General features: G+C 40.2%; 1 protein-coding gene across 1 annotated transcript; it reads left to right on the top strand.

Moving 5' to 3' along the window:
* The first annotated feature begins 3,366 nt into the window (after positions 1-3,366).
* On the top strand, positions 3,367-19,047 carry CWC15 (CWC15 spliceosome associated protein homolog). The gene is made up of 8 exons (XM_038131006.1): positions 3,367-3,493; positions 5,357-5,495; positions 7,547-7,659; positions 8,556-8,644; positions 9,363-9,473; positions 17,792-17,910; positions 18,197-18,700; positions 18,743-19,047. The coding sequence occupies exons 2-7, from the start codon at positions 5,365-5,367 to the stop codon at positions 18,324-18,326; spliced, it is 693 nt and encodes a 230-aa protein (XP_037986934.1). The 5' UTR covers positions 3,367-3,493; positions 5,357-5,364; the 3' UTR covers positions 18,327-18,700; positions 18,743-19,047.
* The last annotated feature ends 427 nt before the right edge of the window (positions 19,048-19,474 follow it).

Here is a 19,474-nt window from a genome sequence, read left to right as displayed (position 1 = left end):
GGAATTACAATTGCTTCAACTAAATGCCTTTCTGGATTCAGAAAAAAGATCAGTGAAAAATCAATAAGTAAGAGGAATGCTAGAGATGGAAGAAAGGGGAACCAAAACTCAAAGAATATACATTGAAAAATTTCAAGAACAGAAAAATTACACAGGAAACAGGAAAAAATCCCTACATTGGCAAGGCTAAAAGGGAGTTTTTAAAGTCCATTAGGAACATAAACAATCTTCATAACACTACAGGCCAAGAAGTAGATGAGGAAAAACATTAACAAGGCTCCAGACAGGCACAAGGTTTTGAGAAATGTTTTTGTTCTCTTTCAGGACACAATGTCTTTCACCATCTTGCCATGATCTCAGAGAAGGACCAGCACTTTGGTGAGACCTACATCCTAAAGCACTGGCATAAGCAAAGCATGTTGGTCTCCTGGTGTGATCCACAGCAAATACAGAATTGCACTGAGAATGTGTACAGGTACCATAAAGGATTCGGGACTAAGAGGCTACCCCAATGACACCAGCAAAGGATTTCTTTTTAAGACCGATGCCTGTAACACAACCAAATATGTTTATTTGTTGCAGTTCGAAGACTACATGGAATTTTCTAATCCAGAAAATGACAACTCTGAGAAGAATTCAAGAGTCCCCATTAATATGTACCTGGATTCAAGCCCCCAGTGCAGTGGTGCAGGTAGAAAGGCAAGAGTGATCCTCAGATAAACAACCACAAAGAAAGCTGTGGTAGGAAAGTGATTATATCTCTCTAGTTCACATTGATGGAGCTGATGCTGAAACAGTTTTTATATTTTTGTTGTTGACAGATTGGATAGAGAGCAAGAAAAAGCCCTCACGCCAAAATAATTGGTGTGAGGAAGAAAACAATCCCAAGACTAGAAGAGCCCAGGCAGCAGCAAGACTAGATTACAAAGTATAAGTATCTAGTGAGAACACAGGCTTTTAAAATTACCACAGAAAGACACAAAAGGCACTCGTGGTTAGAAACAAAGACAACTGAAAATAAAAATAAGGTGCAGTTTTAAACTGTGAGGCTAATTAATCACTGTAGGAAATGATCAAGGGAAGTGGTGACTTCTGCTTTTCATGTTTTCCATGCAGCACACAACACCTTTGTAAGCGTTTCCACAGCCAAATTGCTCAGCAACGACTGGAGCAGCCTTTGGAAGGGGGAAGATCTGGGCATTTGTTATTGTCTACTTGTTTACATTATCTGATGACGTTTCAATGCAGAAGCCAGGAACACAGGAATTCACACCTGCCACCTTTACCACTGAACTTGAGTGGTGTTCCCTTCTACATCCCCGCACTTTGGTGGATCTTTAATCCCTTCCCTTACACTTGGCTAGTCAAAAACACATGGAGAATGTCCCTAAATGTCAATCCTGCCTGGTGGGACAATAATTCTCTGTGTGTGGGGTGAGCCCTGCTTGGGAAAGAGCTCTGTGATGTGACCCTGATGGTGATATTCATGAGTGCAGATGCTGATATTCATGAGTGCAGACCTGCTCTGAGAATAATCACTGGATGAAGGCTCTCTGAGCACTTGAGCTGGAGAATAGACCAATTATTATTGTTAGGCCCTGGAGACAATATGGGGCTCAACTTCTTACTCCTAAACTAAATCCTGACAAGTTCAAGACTGGGAAAAACTCTGTGTGGTTTGAGATCTTTAAACCCAAAAGTTATGGATCTGTGAAGGTTAGGTGCTTCTGCAACAAAATTGAGTTTGTATTCTTAGGAGTCTGGGCTCAGGCACCTCCACTTCACCAATATCCTTCTTTAGTGCTCAAGTCTTCTAAGGAAATCAAGCCCTTGATCACAAAACACATCTTCACATTGGTACACACAATCTGGGGGAAGGGAAGCTCCCTGGAACAATTTTGGCCAAAGCCACAAAGCCATTCCTTTGCTATTTGAAGAATCTTCCAATCTGTTCAGAGCAGGGACTGTGCTAGTTTTTAACACACAATGGAATGCTCGCCTTTTCCTCTAACCCAAGAGCAGGAGAGGTCTCTTCAGTTCTGGAGGTCTTTATTCAAGATTTGAGACCTTCTGCCAGACGGATATTACAACTGAACAGTAGGCACTGCCTTCAGGACATGTTACTGAGCAAAACATAACATTCTGCTGCACCACGACAGTCAAATTAGCACAACAGTCAGTGCCTCTTGATTTAAAGTCCACAGATTTGTAATCTAGGAGTAACACCCACCATCACAGAATGATGCACTCGGTTCAGGCTGCTGTGATCTGTAGCACAACAACACCAATTTCCTGAAGCCAGACTTTTCTGCGGGGTTTGATCTTGAGTTTTAACTGCCTGTAGTGGAAGAAATCATAAACCCATTTCACGGGGTGCTGATAGAGGCTTGCAAATGAGAAAATGCAATGCTGGATACTTGCTTACTGACAGGTGTAGCTCTGAGGACGTGACACAGTAATTACTGTCACTATTTGTTCAACTTCAGAGTGAAGCTTAACTTGCTTAAAATATTTGGCTTCTTTCTAGACTAAAACCCAGTTCTTCCAAGTGCTTTCTCTGATGGCTCGTTTAGGCAAAGGGTGCAATTGCCTTTGCTGCTGTAGCTCCCTGGACAGCACTATCTGTGGGACCTCTTGTGGGCTCTCTCCTAAATTGCATGTTGGGTATCGGGAAAATGTTTCTGTGCTCATTTCTAGGTACATCAGAGAGCCTTTTACTTCACATGCCTTAGTGTGGCTTCGCAGAAACTTGACAATAAAGTACATCTAAAAGGAGCAATAAACACAAGGAAGGAGCTGCATTTTAAGAAGGGGAATTTAATTCCTTAGCGATCGTCGTTCGTGCTTTGGCTTCTTTACACAGACAGCAATGATTATAGAATCACAGAACACTTTGGGTTGGAAGGGACCTTACAGAGCATCTAGTTCTAACCCCCTGTCGAGTTGCTCAAAGCCCCGTCCAGCCTGGCTCTGGACACTTCCAGGCATGGAGCATCCTCGGCTTCCCTGGGCACCCTGTTCAAACGCCTCAACACCGTCACAGTAAAAGATGTCTTCCTTACAGCCAATCTAAACCTATCGTATAAACATCTACAGCATTTAAAGAACTTCTGTGCAAGGAGCGCAGGGACAAGTCAGACGTGACTTGCTACCTTACAGTCAGACTTAGGCTGATGTTCCTAATACACGCCCCCCCATAAAGAGAATGCCTACTCCCTTCTCCTTCGCCTGCCACTGTTTCCATCCTCCCCTGTTATCTCAAAGGCTACCAACCCTCCCTCCTCCTTAACCCCATCGCTCCTCTCCCTGACCCCCGCAGCGCAGCCCCCGCGGCGGCAGCCACCGCCCCGGCACCGTCATGGCGAACACGCTCGCGCCCCTCTCTATGGTCAGCGCCCCCGTGTCTATGGCCCGCCGCGGGGCATTGTGGGTGCCTGGCGGAATCATGGCGGCGGTGTAGGGCTCGGCGGCGCACGGTGGAGGAGGCCGCGCTGTGAGTGCCCGGGAAAGCGGCAGGGAGGCTGCGGGAGGGCTCCGGAGGCGGAAAGGCGGCTCTGGGGCAGGGGGTGTCGGGGGGAAGGCGGGTTCGGTGAGGGGCCGGGCTGCGGCCGGGCCTGACGCTGCGATTTGGATCCCCCAGTCAGGGCGCAGCCCGGCGAGGCCAAGGCAATCCAGCTGCAGGCCGAGCTCGGTTATTCCCTCTTGGCCAATAAGTTCTGCTAGTGCCAAAGAGGCTTCTTCAGGTATTTCTGAAATCTGAGAGGCTTGAGTCTGGGTCTTTGAAGGCCAAGCTGAATACAGACTTAGTTCTGTGAGGAGCGGCTGCGGTTGTTTAGCCTGGAGAAGAGGAGGCTCAGGGGAGCCCTATCGCTTTCTACAAGTGCCTGAAAGGAGGTTGGAGCCAATAGGTTGGCCTCTTTTCCCAGTACAAGAGGAAATGACCTGAAGTTGTGCCAGTGGGGGTTTAGGTTGGAATTTCTTCACTGAAAGGGTGATTGGACATTGGAATGAGCTGCCCAAGGATAGTGGAGTTGTTATCCCTCGAGGTGTTTAAGGAAAGACTGGATTTTGGCACTTAGTGCCCTGGTCTAGTTGACAGAATATAAATTCGGTCCCAGGTTGGACTCAGCAATGTCAGAGGTCTTTTCCAATCTGATTAATTCCATAACCTAAGAGAAGCAGGGATGCTTTCCAGAAAATGTGTTAATGCTTCCTGAAACTACTGCAGCCACACCAGATCTCGTTCTTCACCTGATTTCATGGATTCCCCCATTACATATGATTAGCACAGATAAGTTATGGGAATAAGTGACTATCTTGGATCATGGGCCTGGCAGAATGTGTGCCAGGAGATCTAAAATGGCTCACTGAGCTTCAGCTGACTGGTACAGCATCACTGAAAAGTGTCTGCTGTCCTTGATTAACACGCCAAGGCTAGTTACCATCTCACTTCTTTTTAAAGGTGTTTCCCTTTGCTAATTTTGTTTTTTGAGTAGCAGTTCAGTGGCAGTAACTGTTCTGCCTGATGGGATGTTACTTTGAGCCACACATTATATTTTCATTTTGATGCTGAAGGTGGGTGTTTTGTGCTCTCATTGAAAGTGACAAACTAACAAAATAAGCTTGGTTTGGGCTTGCAGGGTCTCCAGGTCCTGTCAGGCAGTGCTGAACAGGGTGAGTGCTCCCAGGGTGGCTGAGGCTGGTTGGAGCCTGTTTCTCTCTTCGGCACAGAAGAGCTGATAGTAGAAATTTGGGCATCCGCCAGTTTGGTTTTTAGGACATGCTGAATTCCTGCAGTTTCTAGGGGAGGACTGGTGACAAGTTCTCTGTTTATCCAAGCTTTTTTCCTTGCACTTTGTGTATGTTTCCTGGTGGTCATCAGTGGTTAATACTTAGCACCATCCTAGGCATGCTCTGGTCTCTGAGCCAGCGTTTCTGGTGCTGGCACCAGCAGTGGTCTGGGGAGTAATGAAGGGCTCATGCCAGTAGGCAGTAATTTTGGACTGCAGTTTTTCAGGAGGGGAAGGAATTTAGTTTCAAGACCGTACTGCTTGCTTTAAGGATGGGAGATCAGTTCCTGGCTGGTGTTACTTGCTTTACAAACATAGCTTCACACTTAAGTTAGAGTCCATGTATCATTTTCCCAAGCATATTGGAAAAGACTCTGTTGTGAAACCTGAATAGATTCTGTCAGGGAAACGCTACTTAAACTTTGAGGATCATGAGCTGAGTGACACCTGGTGTACTGTAGTGGGACTTGTCACTGCTTCTACAGTTCCAGGAGCAAAGTAGCTCCTAATGAGTGTCTTACACTGTGAATTGTAGTAACCACTTGTTTTATCCCTTGATTCTGTAGGAGTGAAGATGACGACAGCAGCCAGGCCAACGTTTGAACCTGCAAGAGGGGGAAGAGGAAAAGGTGAAGGAGACTTAAGCCAGCTATCCAAACAATATTCTAGCAGAGATCTTCCTTCTCATACTAAAATCAAATACAGGTTAGTATCATTTCTTGAGTGTCAGGGCAAAGCAGGCTGGGGATGACTGTTTTGTTATGAGTGGTGCTCTAAAATTTTCTCAATACCTATTGATGTGCTTGACACTGAGCAAGGTCCACAGATTGTGCAGGAGTGCTGAACAAGTGGGCTAAAAGTGACAGTCTCAAAAGCAGAGCTAGGAGCTCAAATGCATTGCAGGTGATTTGGGGAGGTTTAATTTTAGTGATAATTTGTTGCTGTTTATGTACATGAATTATCAGATGATTAACATTGGAGATGAACTTCTTGGGCAGTGAAGTGAAGCATAAGTTGGCATTGTTGCTGAGCCACAGGGGGTACTGTCACTTGCAGAGCAGGTTGGGATGAGGAAAGTGAAGTTGAGCACATCTTAAAAGCTGGAAAACCACATCATGTGGCAAAGGACTGTGTAGGGGCATTGAGAGGAGGCAGGGAAGCCCTGGAATAGCACTCAGGTAATGGGGTGTGTTGGAAGAGCTGATGTTTAGCTGCAGGTAGTTTATGCAGGTCCTGGGAGAAGAAATTTCTTTAACCAATGAGAAAGATAATGTGATCATTAGGATATTTTCCTATGTTTGAAATGTGTAATAATTTTTTTTTCTTTTTGAAAACGTAAATAAAATCTGAAGTCAATATGATAGAATTTAAATTCAATGTGTCAATCTAAAAATGCTCATTTTATCTAATTGATGATACTTTTGTCAGTGAAATTACTGAGGTAAGTAAAACCATTAAGGTTTTACTTTTGCACTTTTTTGTGTAGATATTTACCCTGCCACCTCTTCCCTCCTGCTCCTTTGGTTTTTAAGAATATGTATTCATAAGGGAGCTGAGTGTTTTAGAGAGTACCAAAACAAACAACACAAAAAGTGCTGTCAAATTTCTTCTGCTGTTATGGGGAAAATTGCTGGTGATTCGTTTTGCAAAAAAAAAGTGGTGTTTGGGACACCAGTCAGTTGCTTTGGAAGAAGTCTGTGGGGATGGGAATATACAATATATGTTTTAAATCCCTCCTTTTGTGTGAAAGGGAGATATGGAGGGAGCATCAAGTGTCTTCTGTTCTTCCTCCCAAATACCTAATAAAAAGTTGTCTTTGTTAAATTGCCAGGACTGCATCACTGCAGGAAAAGTCCAGAATTTCAATCCCACTCATGTTTGTTTGCATGGCACAGGGTTTGGGGAGAATTTGCAGCTCTTAACAATGATTCCAAATTCAGTGTTTTAATTACAAAAGCAAATTAAAGGCTTCATCATAAAGACGGGCTGTGCACACAATGTATTTATAATGGCACACATCTGGGTTTTCTTCCAGGCACTCTTACTTCCAGCACTGGGTTCACAGAGAGCTGAAAGCAATTGCTGCTTGTTTTTATTCACTAGCTCTTTTCAAGATATCCACAAAAATTTCAGCAGCCTCTAGGTGGAATTTAATCTGGCTCAGATATATTTAGTTCATTACTTTTTGCCAGTGTGTCATTGTATAAAAGAGGGATGACATGTATTTACAAGGTGTTTTGCCTGTTCTCCCAACTTTTTTATTACTGGTCATGGTCTGTGCTCATGGAGAAGAAAAGGTTCATGGAAATCATCTTCTAGTCTTGGTGTTATCTGTAAGCCTTAGAGATTGTGTTTGCAGCAGCAACTTTGGGTAGTAAAACAATGAAGACAGGTGACCATGATGTTTGTGGATGTCTACTAGGACACTGGGATTGGACTGCTGGAGAACAGAATATTTCAACGTAGTGAAATACAGATGTTACTATCCTGTTTTGTAGGAATTTAAGTAGGGTCTTTTCATCCATTCAAGAGCCACCAGAAGGAGCAGGAGCATGTGGTGTGGCAGGTCTGTGTGTGCAATGCATACGTACACAGGAGGGCTCTGCTGAAGAGAGAATAAACATACATTTACATGGAACCCAGTTCTTGTTCCCTGTCCTTAGCTGTTCAGCCCAGGATTTACTGGCCTTCATGAAAAACTTCTCCCCAGCTGCAGAGTGTCAAACTTCAGGCTTTCTCCCTGTTTGTTGTTCTAGACAGACCACTCAGGATGCTCCTGAAGAGGTGCGTAACCGTGACTTCAGAAGGGAGCTGGAGGAGAGAGAACGAGTTGCTGCCAGAGAAAAGAACAGAGACAGACCAACCAGAGGTAAAAACCAAGAAACAAAAATCTTAACTCCTTTGTGAAACATTGCTCTTGCATGAAATTTGGTGTTGTAAGAAGTTTGCAGTTGCAGACAGCATGTCATGAGAGTAGAATTTAAGGTATTGGCCTGATAGTTCAGAGCTGTTGACCTGCAAGGGAATGTCCACTGGTTTTCACGCTGGCTTCATGCTAGCAGAAATCTAGGCCAGCCAGTAGAAAAGCATGCCCAGCTGATACAGTGTAATTGTAATGAATTGGCAGAAAGTGTGTACAGCTAATAAAGGGCTTTTTTTGTACTTGGACGAGCAAGACAGGAAGGAGAAAGAGTGATGACTCACCTTCTGCTGTTATAGCACCAGTGTAACAATAAATCCGTTTGAAAGTATACTATTCTTTTCAGATATGGTGAAGTAATAACAAAATCAAAGATACTAATTTTTAGTATTAAAGTACAACCTTTTGTGCTTTAGGTTTAGGTGTGAAGGTATTGCATGGCTTTCAAATTCACAGAAGAAAGTAGATGTGGTTTGGACCAAACTAGCCAACAGTAATGCTTTGGGATCATCCTAAATGGGAATCCTGCAGTTGGATATATGTAATAACAATATTTCTCCACATCTGTTTTTTATGGGTTTTTTCTGATTGAAATAATAATGACTTCAAAAAACTTCTGGAGGCCAAACTGTGAGTTCGGGGTGTTGTTGCTGTTCTTGAGACTTCCTAGGGGAAGGAATTAACACAGACATTAAGATTGAGAAGTGAAGGGAAAGTAAGCATAAGCTTTTTTCTCTTACTCTAACACAAATTGGGTACAAATTGTGAAGATTTTTGCTTTCTGACACTAGATGCTGTTAAATGAAATGACTTAGACACTTTTTGTTTTTACTCTTACACCATAGAACATACAACATCATCTTCTGTGTCTAAGAAGCCTCGGCTAGACCAGATTCCTGCAGCAAATCTTGATGCAGATGATCCTCTTACTGATGTATGTATCTTCTTTTTTGTCTTCTTTCCTTGTGTTACCCTGCCTTAGAGGTTTGCTGTTAATGCTGTATGTACTTCTAGGTTGCCTAAAGATTTCAGACAGTTCCAACATATTTTTGTTTTACAGCTTCTGTACTGTGGTGAAAGTCCAGACTGGTTCAGAGGATTCTGATCCATGCTGTAATGGTATTATTGGAAAGCACAAAAAATCTAGGAAGCTGAAAATATTCCCCACTTATAGCATGGGGAATTACCAATGGCTTAGTAAGGATAGAACTGTTGAGATACCTGCAAATGACTGTTTGCATGAGCAACAAATGCTTGCCTTTGACTATGCTTCTTATTGCTGACATGTAGGAGTTAAGTCAGAGGCTTGACAATAAGCTCTGGGTTTTTTAATCCCATGGTATTTGGTCCCAGCAGTACTGGGCAGGTTAATCAGGCACTCAGAATGACTTGTATCACAATGATTAGAGCTGTTCTCTAGAGTCTGTCAGTTACATAGCATTTTTATTGCAGTCATCCCAAAACCACAAACATTTTTTTCTCTTGACTTTACTATAAAAGAGCAAAAACCCTATTTGTGTTGTAATTGTTGCTACCCAAGTACTGCAGAAATCAGCCAGCAGCAAGCTGCAGCCTTAGCTGGGCAGCCCAGGGCCATTTTTTATTAAATGAAATGAATGAGCTGATTCTTGCCTTCCATTCATTACTATTAGGAAGATGATGAAGACGAGGACTTGGAAGACAGTGATGATGATGACACTGCAGCTCTTCTGGCTGAACTGGAAAAAATCAAGAAAGAACGAGCTGAGGAACAAGCTCGAAAGGTAAAATCTCACACATTAAAAAGCACATGTTTTTTGGTGAAGTGATGTTTATTTAAACTGGTTTGCCTTAAGTACTTGGGATGAGTGAGAACTGGTAAACAAAGTGCTGTTCAAACCTCCTCTCAAATATGATGGATTTGTTCTTCTGTCTAATAATTATTAAGAATTTTTTTCTATATAAGACATACTGAATGCTTTACTCACTGAAACATTTTATTCCCTTTTCCTCCACTTTGTACAGGCAGTGAGTCAAGATAATCTTGATTTCATGTGCAAGTCCCCTGCACTCAGCTATCATACCAAATGATATAGTGGCATTAGTGAGCTGCATGCAATCCGGTGTAATTTAGTTTGCTAACTAGCTTTTATGAAACAAGAAATACTATTTTTATTTATGAAATAAAGATGCGTGCTTTTTGGTGCTGCTTCTTACGGCTGCAGGTTTTATACAGTAGTTGTCCTTTTACTGTTTTGGTGCTGCAAGGAACACCAATTTGAACTGTAAGGCCAGAACTATTTTTGTGTGATTATACACAGACAAATTCATTTGAAAGTTGTCCTTGAAAACCAAATAACAATACAGCAGTCTTTTCAGAACTGGAAAACTCAATTCACATGTAGCTCTCATACCTCTCTATAATCTCTCTCTCTACACCATGTTCTGCCCTTGAAAGGGGAGGAAAGTCCCTGTAGTTACAGATGTTTTCCTGTGAGTGGGACTCAATCCTGTGCTGGTGGTCCTTGGTGTAAGAGGGCTTGTTGGGATGGAGTGCATTAGCAGAAATACCTAACTACTGATGAGGCTTTTAGGGACTGGGAGTTTGGACTAGTTTCTGGGAGTGGTTTGTGTTGTCAAATTTACCAGGCTTGAAGTTTGTATTGGGTACTGGTTCTAACATTGTATTGCAACAGAGTTCAGAATCCAGGGTATTTCATCTGCACTGCTGAAATACTCTCCTCTGGTGGTGCAGCACAAGTAGTGGATATGTGCAACATTCGCTCATCTGCTTTTACTAAGTGCTTTCTCTTTTTGAGTTTTGAGCTTTTCTCTTTTCTCTTAAATAATTTTAGTGCTTTTGTGAAACTTTGGTTCCTTCACCTGGAGTGGTTTGGTATGTTTTTATAAGTATACTCTCCATTAGTGTAAAACAAAACAAAAACCCCAAACCATCAAAAAGTCTGTCAGAAAACCAAGCCACCTGTCATAATAAGTGTATATTATAAGTATAAACTTATCTGAGGTATTTTTTTAGAAATGTTAAATAAACACGTTAGATGCTGATCAGAAGACTAATACAAGGCTGCTCTGACAGTGTGGTGTTTTCATGCCTCTGAGCTACTTGTAGCCTTTCCTATAGCTTACAGTACACATTCATAGTTCAGTGTTTTTCATGAATGCTTAGCTGGCAGTGAACAGGGCTGAGCTTCCAGCAGGCACTAAGAACAGCTAGGAGAGGATAATGTTTTAACTGCTGTTGGCAGCATTGTAGTTGCAAGCCTGTTCTTGCCTAACAATATAAAAATTTACCTTTAGAATCAACAAGGCCTGTAAAACAAGTGAGCTCTGCAGTTTTGCACTTAAATAGTATGCAAGGCTAAGAGCTGTCCCATTCTGCTTCATTGCAGAAATTGTTCTGTACAAGACTGTTGCTACTTGATTGCCCATCTGGCCTGTGAGAGTCTTCTGCATTAAAGGATGTCTGAAAGCATCTCTTGTCTCTTTATCTAGGCATTTGAGACACATCATAAAGCAATGAAATTGTCTTTTGTAGTAACAACATGATGAAAATTACTTAAAAACACTGGCAACAATTCGACCATGTATTCCTATGTGAAATATACTAAACTACAAATTAAGTGTAGACATGTGTAGGAAAGATTTTGACTTCAGTTGTCCTTGCACATTGCTTAAAATGAAATTGTAAGTCTGTGTGGATTTTCCACTTTGCTTGATAGTTGAAGTTGTGCATCAAGATTAAACAGCATAACTTGCCACATTTCAGTGTAGAAAACTTGCATTAGGGAAATAATAGTAAATTGCAGCTCTCATAACCAAGTGCTTGATTCTTTTAGCCTGTGTGGAAAGTAGGAATAGCATAATCTCTCTGAAATTCTAATTTTGACACTAGAGGGTGCTAAAAGCCACAAAGTATTTGGGATAGCACTTGTTTTATTTTGCTGTCTCTTACAGGTATTATATGTTACTTTCATGGATGTTCTCCTTACTCAGTAGCAGGGCTTGTAATGTCCAGTGCTGCATGCATACTGAATAAAATAGTGTTATTTATTTGCAGTAGTGCCCACTATTGCACACTCAGAATCTAGACCTACAGTTTTCATCCTTTCACCAGTTGGTGGCAGGTAGTCTGTCTTTAAAATTGGCATCTTCAGTAAATAGAAGGCGCTCTACAGGTACCTGGAATTTTATTTTCTTGTGGTTTTTTGGAGAATAGGAAACTAAGACTATTTTGATAGAAAAAGTAAAAGCCAGAGTGGGCCATAGCCTTGGAAAAAGTCTTTAGGAGTAGGGATCATCTTTGGAAAGAAGTCTTCTGTTTGTTGGCTTTAGTGTGCAATCTGTTTAGGTTATGCCTTGTTTTCCACACCGTTGGAATAAGGTGTTACTGGCTAAGCATTTGAGAGTTTTTATATAAAATCCTTTTCCCTTAAGAGGCATGTTATTTCAGGTTACTATGTACTGCAAGCCATAATTTAGACCTAATTTTGTAAGTAACCTTGTATTAATAATTCAGATGACTTCAGGATAGGATCTCATGTGAAGTCTTAGCTGTGCAGTTGCTGTTAATCCAAATCCATGTACAGAAATGCTTTACCTGCTGAAATGCTGCTGTCCACAGTAGACAACGTGGGTAAGCCAGTGGCCAGGCAAAGAGAAACTGTGGAGTGAGTACCTGTTCTCTCTTCACACTGGTCATCATTCTCTAACCCCATTGTTACACAGACAGATTAGTGTGTCTCTTATTGGAACATACCAGGGTCTTAACAAGATTAAGTGGGTAAACTACTGTAATATATCCCAAACCTGTGCCATATGTAGATTTTTCTCTGATGCTTTAGTTATTTTGATTTATTAAAATGCTAGTCCAGTTACTTCTGAGACTTCATTTAGAGTAAACTGTATTTTTGTTAATAGTCTTCACTCATCACTTCGGTGTCCATTATTTAAGTTGCCATTAAAGGAGAACAGCTTCTTTCCAAATGCATCTGTGCTGAAACAGCAGTTAAAAACGAAATATGAAAATCTGCTTTTTACAGGGCATCCTGTTCTCTGTTAACTTCCCTTATGGGTAACACCAGTTTCCGTGGAAATCCTCTAAATCTAATTCTGACAATACTAATATTAATATTAAGAGGTTCTAATAGTTTGTCAGTCAAATAAGCAGTTCCTCTCAAACAAAGCTTAACTTCTCAAAATGCTTAGTTCCCTGAAGTTATGTAGAATCATTAAATAAGTACTATAAATGTTTTCAAAGAATTGTTTGAGCATGGGAGTCCTCCTGATGTTTCCTCTACAATTGCAATTTCAGGTTATTTCTAGTAGACACTAAGCTGACCAGGACATTCTAGTTTTGAAAGCCCTTTCTGTGGAATTATTCTAGGCCTGTATAAAACTGTACAAACACTAAATCGGTGTCTGCGTTAACCATCCACGGATAGGTTTCAGGAAACATTTCAGTATTCTAAATTAAGCTTTACAATGCTCTTGTTTTTCAGTTTTCAAGTGCTTCCTTAGAAAGTAAGTTGAAATAATTTTAAAAAAACTTCAAACCATTGAGCAGCTGAATGTATGTGTGCAGTTTTGGCAAACCTGTTTTAATATCCAGTCATTCTTTGCTTAGCCGAGAGCAGAAAAAAATTTCAATTTGTTTTCTTAAAGTTTTATTTCACCAAGTTTCTCTATAACTGAATATATTACTTTACCAGTGGTCAGACTAAATCTTGGCTCTGCCCTCTGTTTTACCCATGTCACAGGCTTGTAAATAAAACATCAGAAAATGAGTCTGGATAACTATTAACCTTTTCACTTAAATCTCAAGGGTCTGACTAAAACTAGAAGATCAAATCAGTGATTAAGAAAATTTCAGTAAAGAGGCAAAAGCACATGGCAGAGTATGTTTCTTCTTTCAATGTTTGAGACATGCCAGGAACACTTAAACCTTGACAAGAGCTAGTGATAACATCCCTTTCCTTGTGGACAAAATCACAACAGAGCTGCGTGTGGACACTGCTGTTGTGATTACTTGGTGTTCTTTGGTTTTGAAGTTTCAATTAATTATTTGAATCTCTGTGTTGCACAGAGTTAGTAACTTGCACAGGGTCAGATAACAAGGGTGTGTCTGTGCATTCTTGAATTTCATTCCCTGCTGCTAAAGGCAGTGTTGTCATAGTTTGTCATTCAAAAATTAGCATTTAAATCAGGTTATGCAATTTATATTTCTTTAACTTTTTTTCAGCCTTTGATGAAATTGGGTATTTCAGGTTTTCTTTCAGCTGCTCAATATCTATAAAAACTGAGTAGGATAACTAACTTTTATACGATGGAGTCATTTGGGGAATTTCAGCACTTTCTGTAAAAGTAATCTTGTTCTGTGCTAAGGGTAGGAACTATGCTCAAAATAAACATGGTAACGATGTTTTTCTTTCCTTTGCAGTCAGAAACAGATATGCCAAGGAAAGAAATTCTCAAGATTGTCTCTACTACTTGTTTTTATCTGCCATTTTCCAGTCCTCTGCAACTGTAGTTGATTTAAGTCAATGCAGTTTTTTTGCTAGCAATAATCAGCTGTAGACAGAATTCAGTTGAGCCTGAAAAGCCAAGTTGTTGGGGCCAGTGTATAAGTTGTGTCTCGTAGCCTGCATGGTGGTGCAGTGGAGATGCAGTCAGCAGAGCCTGGAGTGTGGTTGATCTCCTGTGTCATAATTTAGTGTGAGCACTAATTTAGTGTGAGCACTAAAAGCTGTCTTGGCTTCCTCTTGTATCCTCTAGGTCTGCCAAGATGTGAGCTTAGGTGCCTATGGGACCATGTCTAACTGTTGGTGTCTTAATCCAGAACTAAATGCCTCTTTTAGTCTTACATTAGTGCTTGTAGTGTAACACTTCTTAAAAGTGTTATTTCAGCTTTGATTTTTTTTCTATCACCACATTTTGTCACTTAATGCTTTTGTTATTAGAAATCGAACTATGTCAGGCTGATTGAGGCTGAAGGATATTATGTGGGTTATGTCAAAGCAGATAAAGGTTAGAGCGATGTGTAACATGCCTTTTAGAAATCTTAGTATAGAAAGTTAGAATGTACATCTGTGTGTAGGAAGTATATGGGAGTACTGTATGCCTATTATTTATGATTTTTAATATTGACTTTATCTTTCTCTAGTGATTCTGAATATTTGCCATTCAAATGACTGAGTGCTTTTTGCTTCTCTTCATGCATGGTGGAGAGTGCTGGAATCATCAGCTTTGTAGGAATTGATGAGATTAAATCTGAAATGGGGAAGGGGAGGGAAGAGGAACTGCAGTTCCTCCTGAAGAGGTGATGGCTGACTCCAGTTGATTTTTGACCACTAAAAAAGTCATATGTGAGGTGCATTGTAGTTCTCTATATGTCAATGGTGTGTGGATGCATTTTCATGCATCATAAAAACCCAAACCAAAATAATAATGTCTGCCTCAGATGGGGTAATGCATGATGCACAGGTTTGGTAACTTTAGATCATGGCTGAAGTTAATGTCCTAGAGGACGAGACTGCCATGCTCTACCTGCCACCTTCAGAAGAGTTCACCTGGACTCCAGCTCTAAAATGAGAAACTGCTGCATCTGTTTGCATAGATAAGCTTGGAACAAGTTTTCTCCACAGAACCATTTTTCAATAGAGGACTGTTAATTTCTTTCAATGGTCTTAGTAGTGGTAGCTTCTCTTGATCAGGAATTTTTGGTTTGTAGCCTTTTCGTTTGCTTTCAGTGTTTTTCCCTGTCCTGTTGTGTTTTCAAAGGCTCACTTTTAATGGAGCACTGGAAATTGAAATTGGTGGTGCAGAGCCCACCTCATTTTGGACAATACAGAGAAAACTTCACATGCTTGCATCCAGATGTAAATTTGCTAATGGTCATAAGCAGTATCTGATCACCTCCTGGGAGGTACCTGAAGATCAGTGCTGGGGTTTTGCTTGTTCCAGTATCCAAGATTTTGCTTGGTTTCAAAGCAGTGCTTTGCATGCATGTGCTGTACAGCAATCTGAGGGCTGCTGGACTTCTGGTGGGAACACATGGCAATGGCAACAGACTGCAGTAAATGGGATTTCATGGCTCTTGGCAATTCCATGTTATGTAGGAGGAAGATGGTAAATCAAAGGTTGTCATTCTGTGCATAAGCAGCTGCATACATTTCTTGTCTCTGATCCACAGAGAAAAGTATAATTTGAGTTTATATTTCTAATATGGGAGGAAATTGCTGTTCCATATACAATATTTTTGTTCTCCATGTTTCCATACTTACTGGGGTGATAATAACAGAAGTTGGACTGCAAATGTTCAATTTAGAGCTGTTTGAAAATTCAGAACCTCAGTTGATTTGTGTTAATAACTTGTAATTGTTGTGGTTTGCGTTAAAGCTCCATGGATACAGTAGCAGGAAAGAGCAAGTTTTTCCAAGGCATATATTTTAATAAGGGCATTACAGGACTTGTCCTGAAGCTGTGCTTTGTTTATGAACAATGTGCCCATCTGGGGAGCTTTTCCTGTCCCACTGGCAATTAATTGCAGCTAGTTCTACATTTTACTTGTAAGAAGCAGTGTAATGGTAGGTGTTTTTCCATAACTAAAACTTGAGTAGATTTTGAAAAGTAAAATCTTTACCAGTGATCCTGCATCATCTTCTATTCGTGTGTACATTAAATCCATTTTCTTAAGAAAGCAGAAGTATTTTAAAAGAAAATTTCATAGAATCACAGGATGGTTTGGGTTGGGAGGGACCTTAAAGGTCATCTACTTCCAACCCCCTTGCTGTGGGCATGGACATCTTCCATTAGACCAGGTTGCTCAGAGCTCTGTCCAGCCTGGCCCTAAACACTTCCAGAGATAGGGCACCCATCCCAAATTTCACATATCTGATCAATTTAATGGGAAAATATAGTAAATTTTAGGTAATAGTAAATAACTTTAGTATTGATTAAATATTTGAAGCTAGTGAACTCTGGCTAGCATCAGCATCAAATTTAGCATTTAAACCTTGCAAACTCCAGCAGCAAGGAAACTGCTTCCTCTCTTGGGATCCTGTAGAAGTTCTCAGCAATTAATTTTCTGCAGGTTTTGCCCCCGCCACCCCCCCGAGCTTGCAGAAAAACCCTGACCTCATGATCTCTTTGGTTTTAGTTTATATAACTTTTAAAAGCCATTGTTTGATTCTCCTGCAGTGCTAATGAAGCTTCAGTTCATTTTTTAACCAGTGTCTTTGTGCCATACTTCAGAGTAGGAAACCTATTTAGTCATCCTAATTTAAAGAATTACTTTTCTTTTCCTAGTAGTTCTTTCATCAAAGAATATTCCCTGCAATATTTGTGAAAGCCTGTGGAAAAATATGTAAAAATAATATTAAACATTAATTTTGAAGTCTGTAAACACTTAAGTCACTAGATGTGCTAACAGAGCTTGAAAGTGTGGGCAGTGAAATTATTTTGTATTACTTGTAGTGTATTGCTTCACTTAGGCTTGAGTTACATGCATTCATTGACAGTGCAAGGAGAAGAAAATTAGTCTGCTTCTTAATATTGAAACACTTATAGAGTCTTACAACATCCTCTGTTCATTTCACTGTGGGGTTCTCAATATTCTTTTTAATTTGTCCCTAGGGAAGTTGTAGCTGTAAAATCCAAACAGCTGCTGAAAATAGAGGAGTTTCAATATGCTGTATGTTTTCTTCTGCCTACTGAATATTGTATGATGTACTGTCTTTTCTCATGAGGATAAAGAAAACCTTTTAATGTGTATACAGTTTTTAATATAATAAATATGTATCTGGTAAAGCTAGAATTTACCTGAATATTTGATGGCACATCAGAGCTAAGTAGAGCCGATATGAATGTTGCTAGTTTGACAGTTTATTAGCAAAGTTAAGCTCTGTAGAGTATCTCTGCTTCTATCCTTAATCTCCTCATATGCAAGCACCAAACACTCTGAAAAATCTGAGCTAAGAATTAAAGCTCCATCTGTGTGAGTGTTCAAAGCTAAATAATGTGTATCTCTAACAACTAGAGGAGAAAAGTGGCCTAGAAAAATAATGTATCCATTTCTGGTTCTCAGGAACAAGAGCAAAAGGCTGAAGAAGAAAGAATTCGGATGGAGAACATCCTGAGTGGTAACCCACTGCTGAACCTCACTGGGCCAGCACAGCCTCAGGCAAACTTCAAAGTTAAAAGGAGGTACTGTGCAGTCTGTTCAGTGACACCCATCCCCTTGCTGACTCTCACTGTTCAGTCTCAGAAAATGTTATCAACTGCAGCTAGTTTCTATTTCCTTCCTCAGATCTTGTCACAAGTGTGTCAGAGATAGCTTGGGGTAGAAAAATATATCATCTTTTCTGAAAGACAAAAATCTAATCCTAATGACTAGTTGTTCTGTAAGAGGATCAAACTCCATTTATTTGTTTTTGTATATCGCACCTAATTTTCATACAAGCTTACTGAAATTAAAAACTTCTGTTTTCAGGTGGGATGACGATGTTGTCTTCAAGAACTGTGCCAAGGGGATAGACGAAACAAAAAAGGACAAAAGATTTGTCAATGATACTCTGCGATCAGAGTTTCACAAAAAGTTCATGGAAAAATATATCAAGTAGTACAGTTTTATGTGCAGTAGTGCAGAAGGACTTGGTAGGTCATGGCCGTTCCCTCCCTTTCCCTCAGAATTTAAGGCTGAATGTTTGGTCATGGATGCTCAAATGCTTTTCCAAGATCAGCAGCAGCTTCATAATTAATAAGTGCTATGTATCTGGAGTTTTTATTCCTGCATATTGTTTTCCTTTACAGTTTTAATTAAACCAGTTTGTGTCTCATGAATGTTTTTTTTCTTCATGTGTGTTTACTTTTACTGTCCACCTGTAAATGGTAAAAGAGAGAAGCTGATTTGCAATAAATGCTGCTGATCATTTAAATTGCTTTCCAAAATGCCCTGTATTTGTAGTGATGATGGTTTGTAACTTACACAACTTAGGTAGATGTCAGTATTATGTGGTTTGTAACTTACACAACTTAGGTAGATGTCAGTATTAATGAAAGGTGAGGAAGAGCTGAGTACGAGAAGCAGTGTGAGCTGAAAAGAACTATACTTTCTGTAGCAAACTGGACTTCCTCTGAAAAGGTAGTTAGAAACTTAGTTAATCATCGTTTTTAGTTTCTTTTTCAGTCTGTGTCCTTCAGTGGTGGTAATAGAATTGTCAGAAACTTGCAAGTGCTTTTATCAAACAAGTGATACCAAGATACCATAGTACACTTTGTTTACTCCTCTAATGTTCATGTCAACACTTAGGACAGTATAAAATATGAATGACTGCAAAAAAAGCTAAAATGTGAAGGGGATTTTTTTTTTTCTGTTCTCCTGTCATCTCAGTTGCATATGAAATTTTGGCCAAGTGATGCACTGGATAGGAACATGATATTTTCAAAATGGAACAGTTACCTCTCTGCCCAGGAGGTGACAGTGGCAGAATTCAGATATATTTATGTAAAATTCTTGCCCTTTTCCTTGCCTATGTTATGCTTAATTGAGTTTGTTCTCACAGATGCTGTTTCTTAGTATTATTGTCAATTTCTTTATTTGAAAACTTACCTGATTTTCCTAAAAGAGTAAATGTGGAACACAACGTTTCAGATTTTTGTTTGACTGGTATCCTGTAAAAGCTTTCCTTAGCTTTAGCTGTATTTGCCACCCTTTTCACTAAGCTATCCATAGCATACTAATGCCAGCAGCTCATACCCGCCTTTACTT

This window comes from Motacilla alba, chromosome 1, assembly GCF_015832195.1.
Source record: "Motacilla alba alba isolate MOTALB_02 chromosome 1, Motacilla_alba_V1.0_pri, whole genome shotgun sequence".
Taxonomy (NCBI): Eukaryota; Metazoa; Chordata; class Aves; order Passeriformes; family Motacillidae; genus Motacilla; species Motacilla alba.
This window is presented reverse-complemented; position numbering and strand designations above follow the sequence as displayed.

Bases quoted from the DNA above. Each gene is read 5' to 3' on its own strand.
- CWC15 (XM_038131006.1), top strand. From the start codon at position 5,365: ATGACGACAGCAGCCAGGCCAACGTTTGAACCTGCAAGAGGGGGAAGA. The intron at 7,660-8,555 runs GTAAAAACCAAG...CTTACACCATAG, and splicing joins CAGAGACAGACCAACCAGAG to AACATACAACATCATCTTCT. The intron at 9,474-17,791 runs GTAAAATCTCAC...TCTGGTTCTCAG, and splicing joins CTGAGGAACAAGCTCGAAAG to GAACAAGAGCAAAAGGCTGA.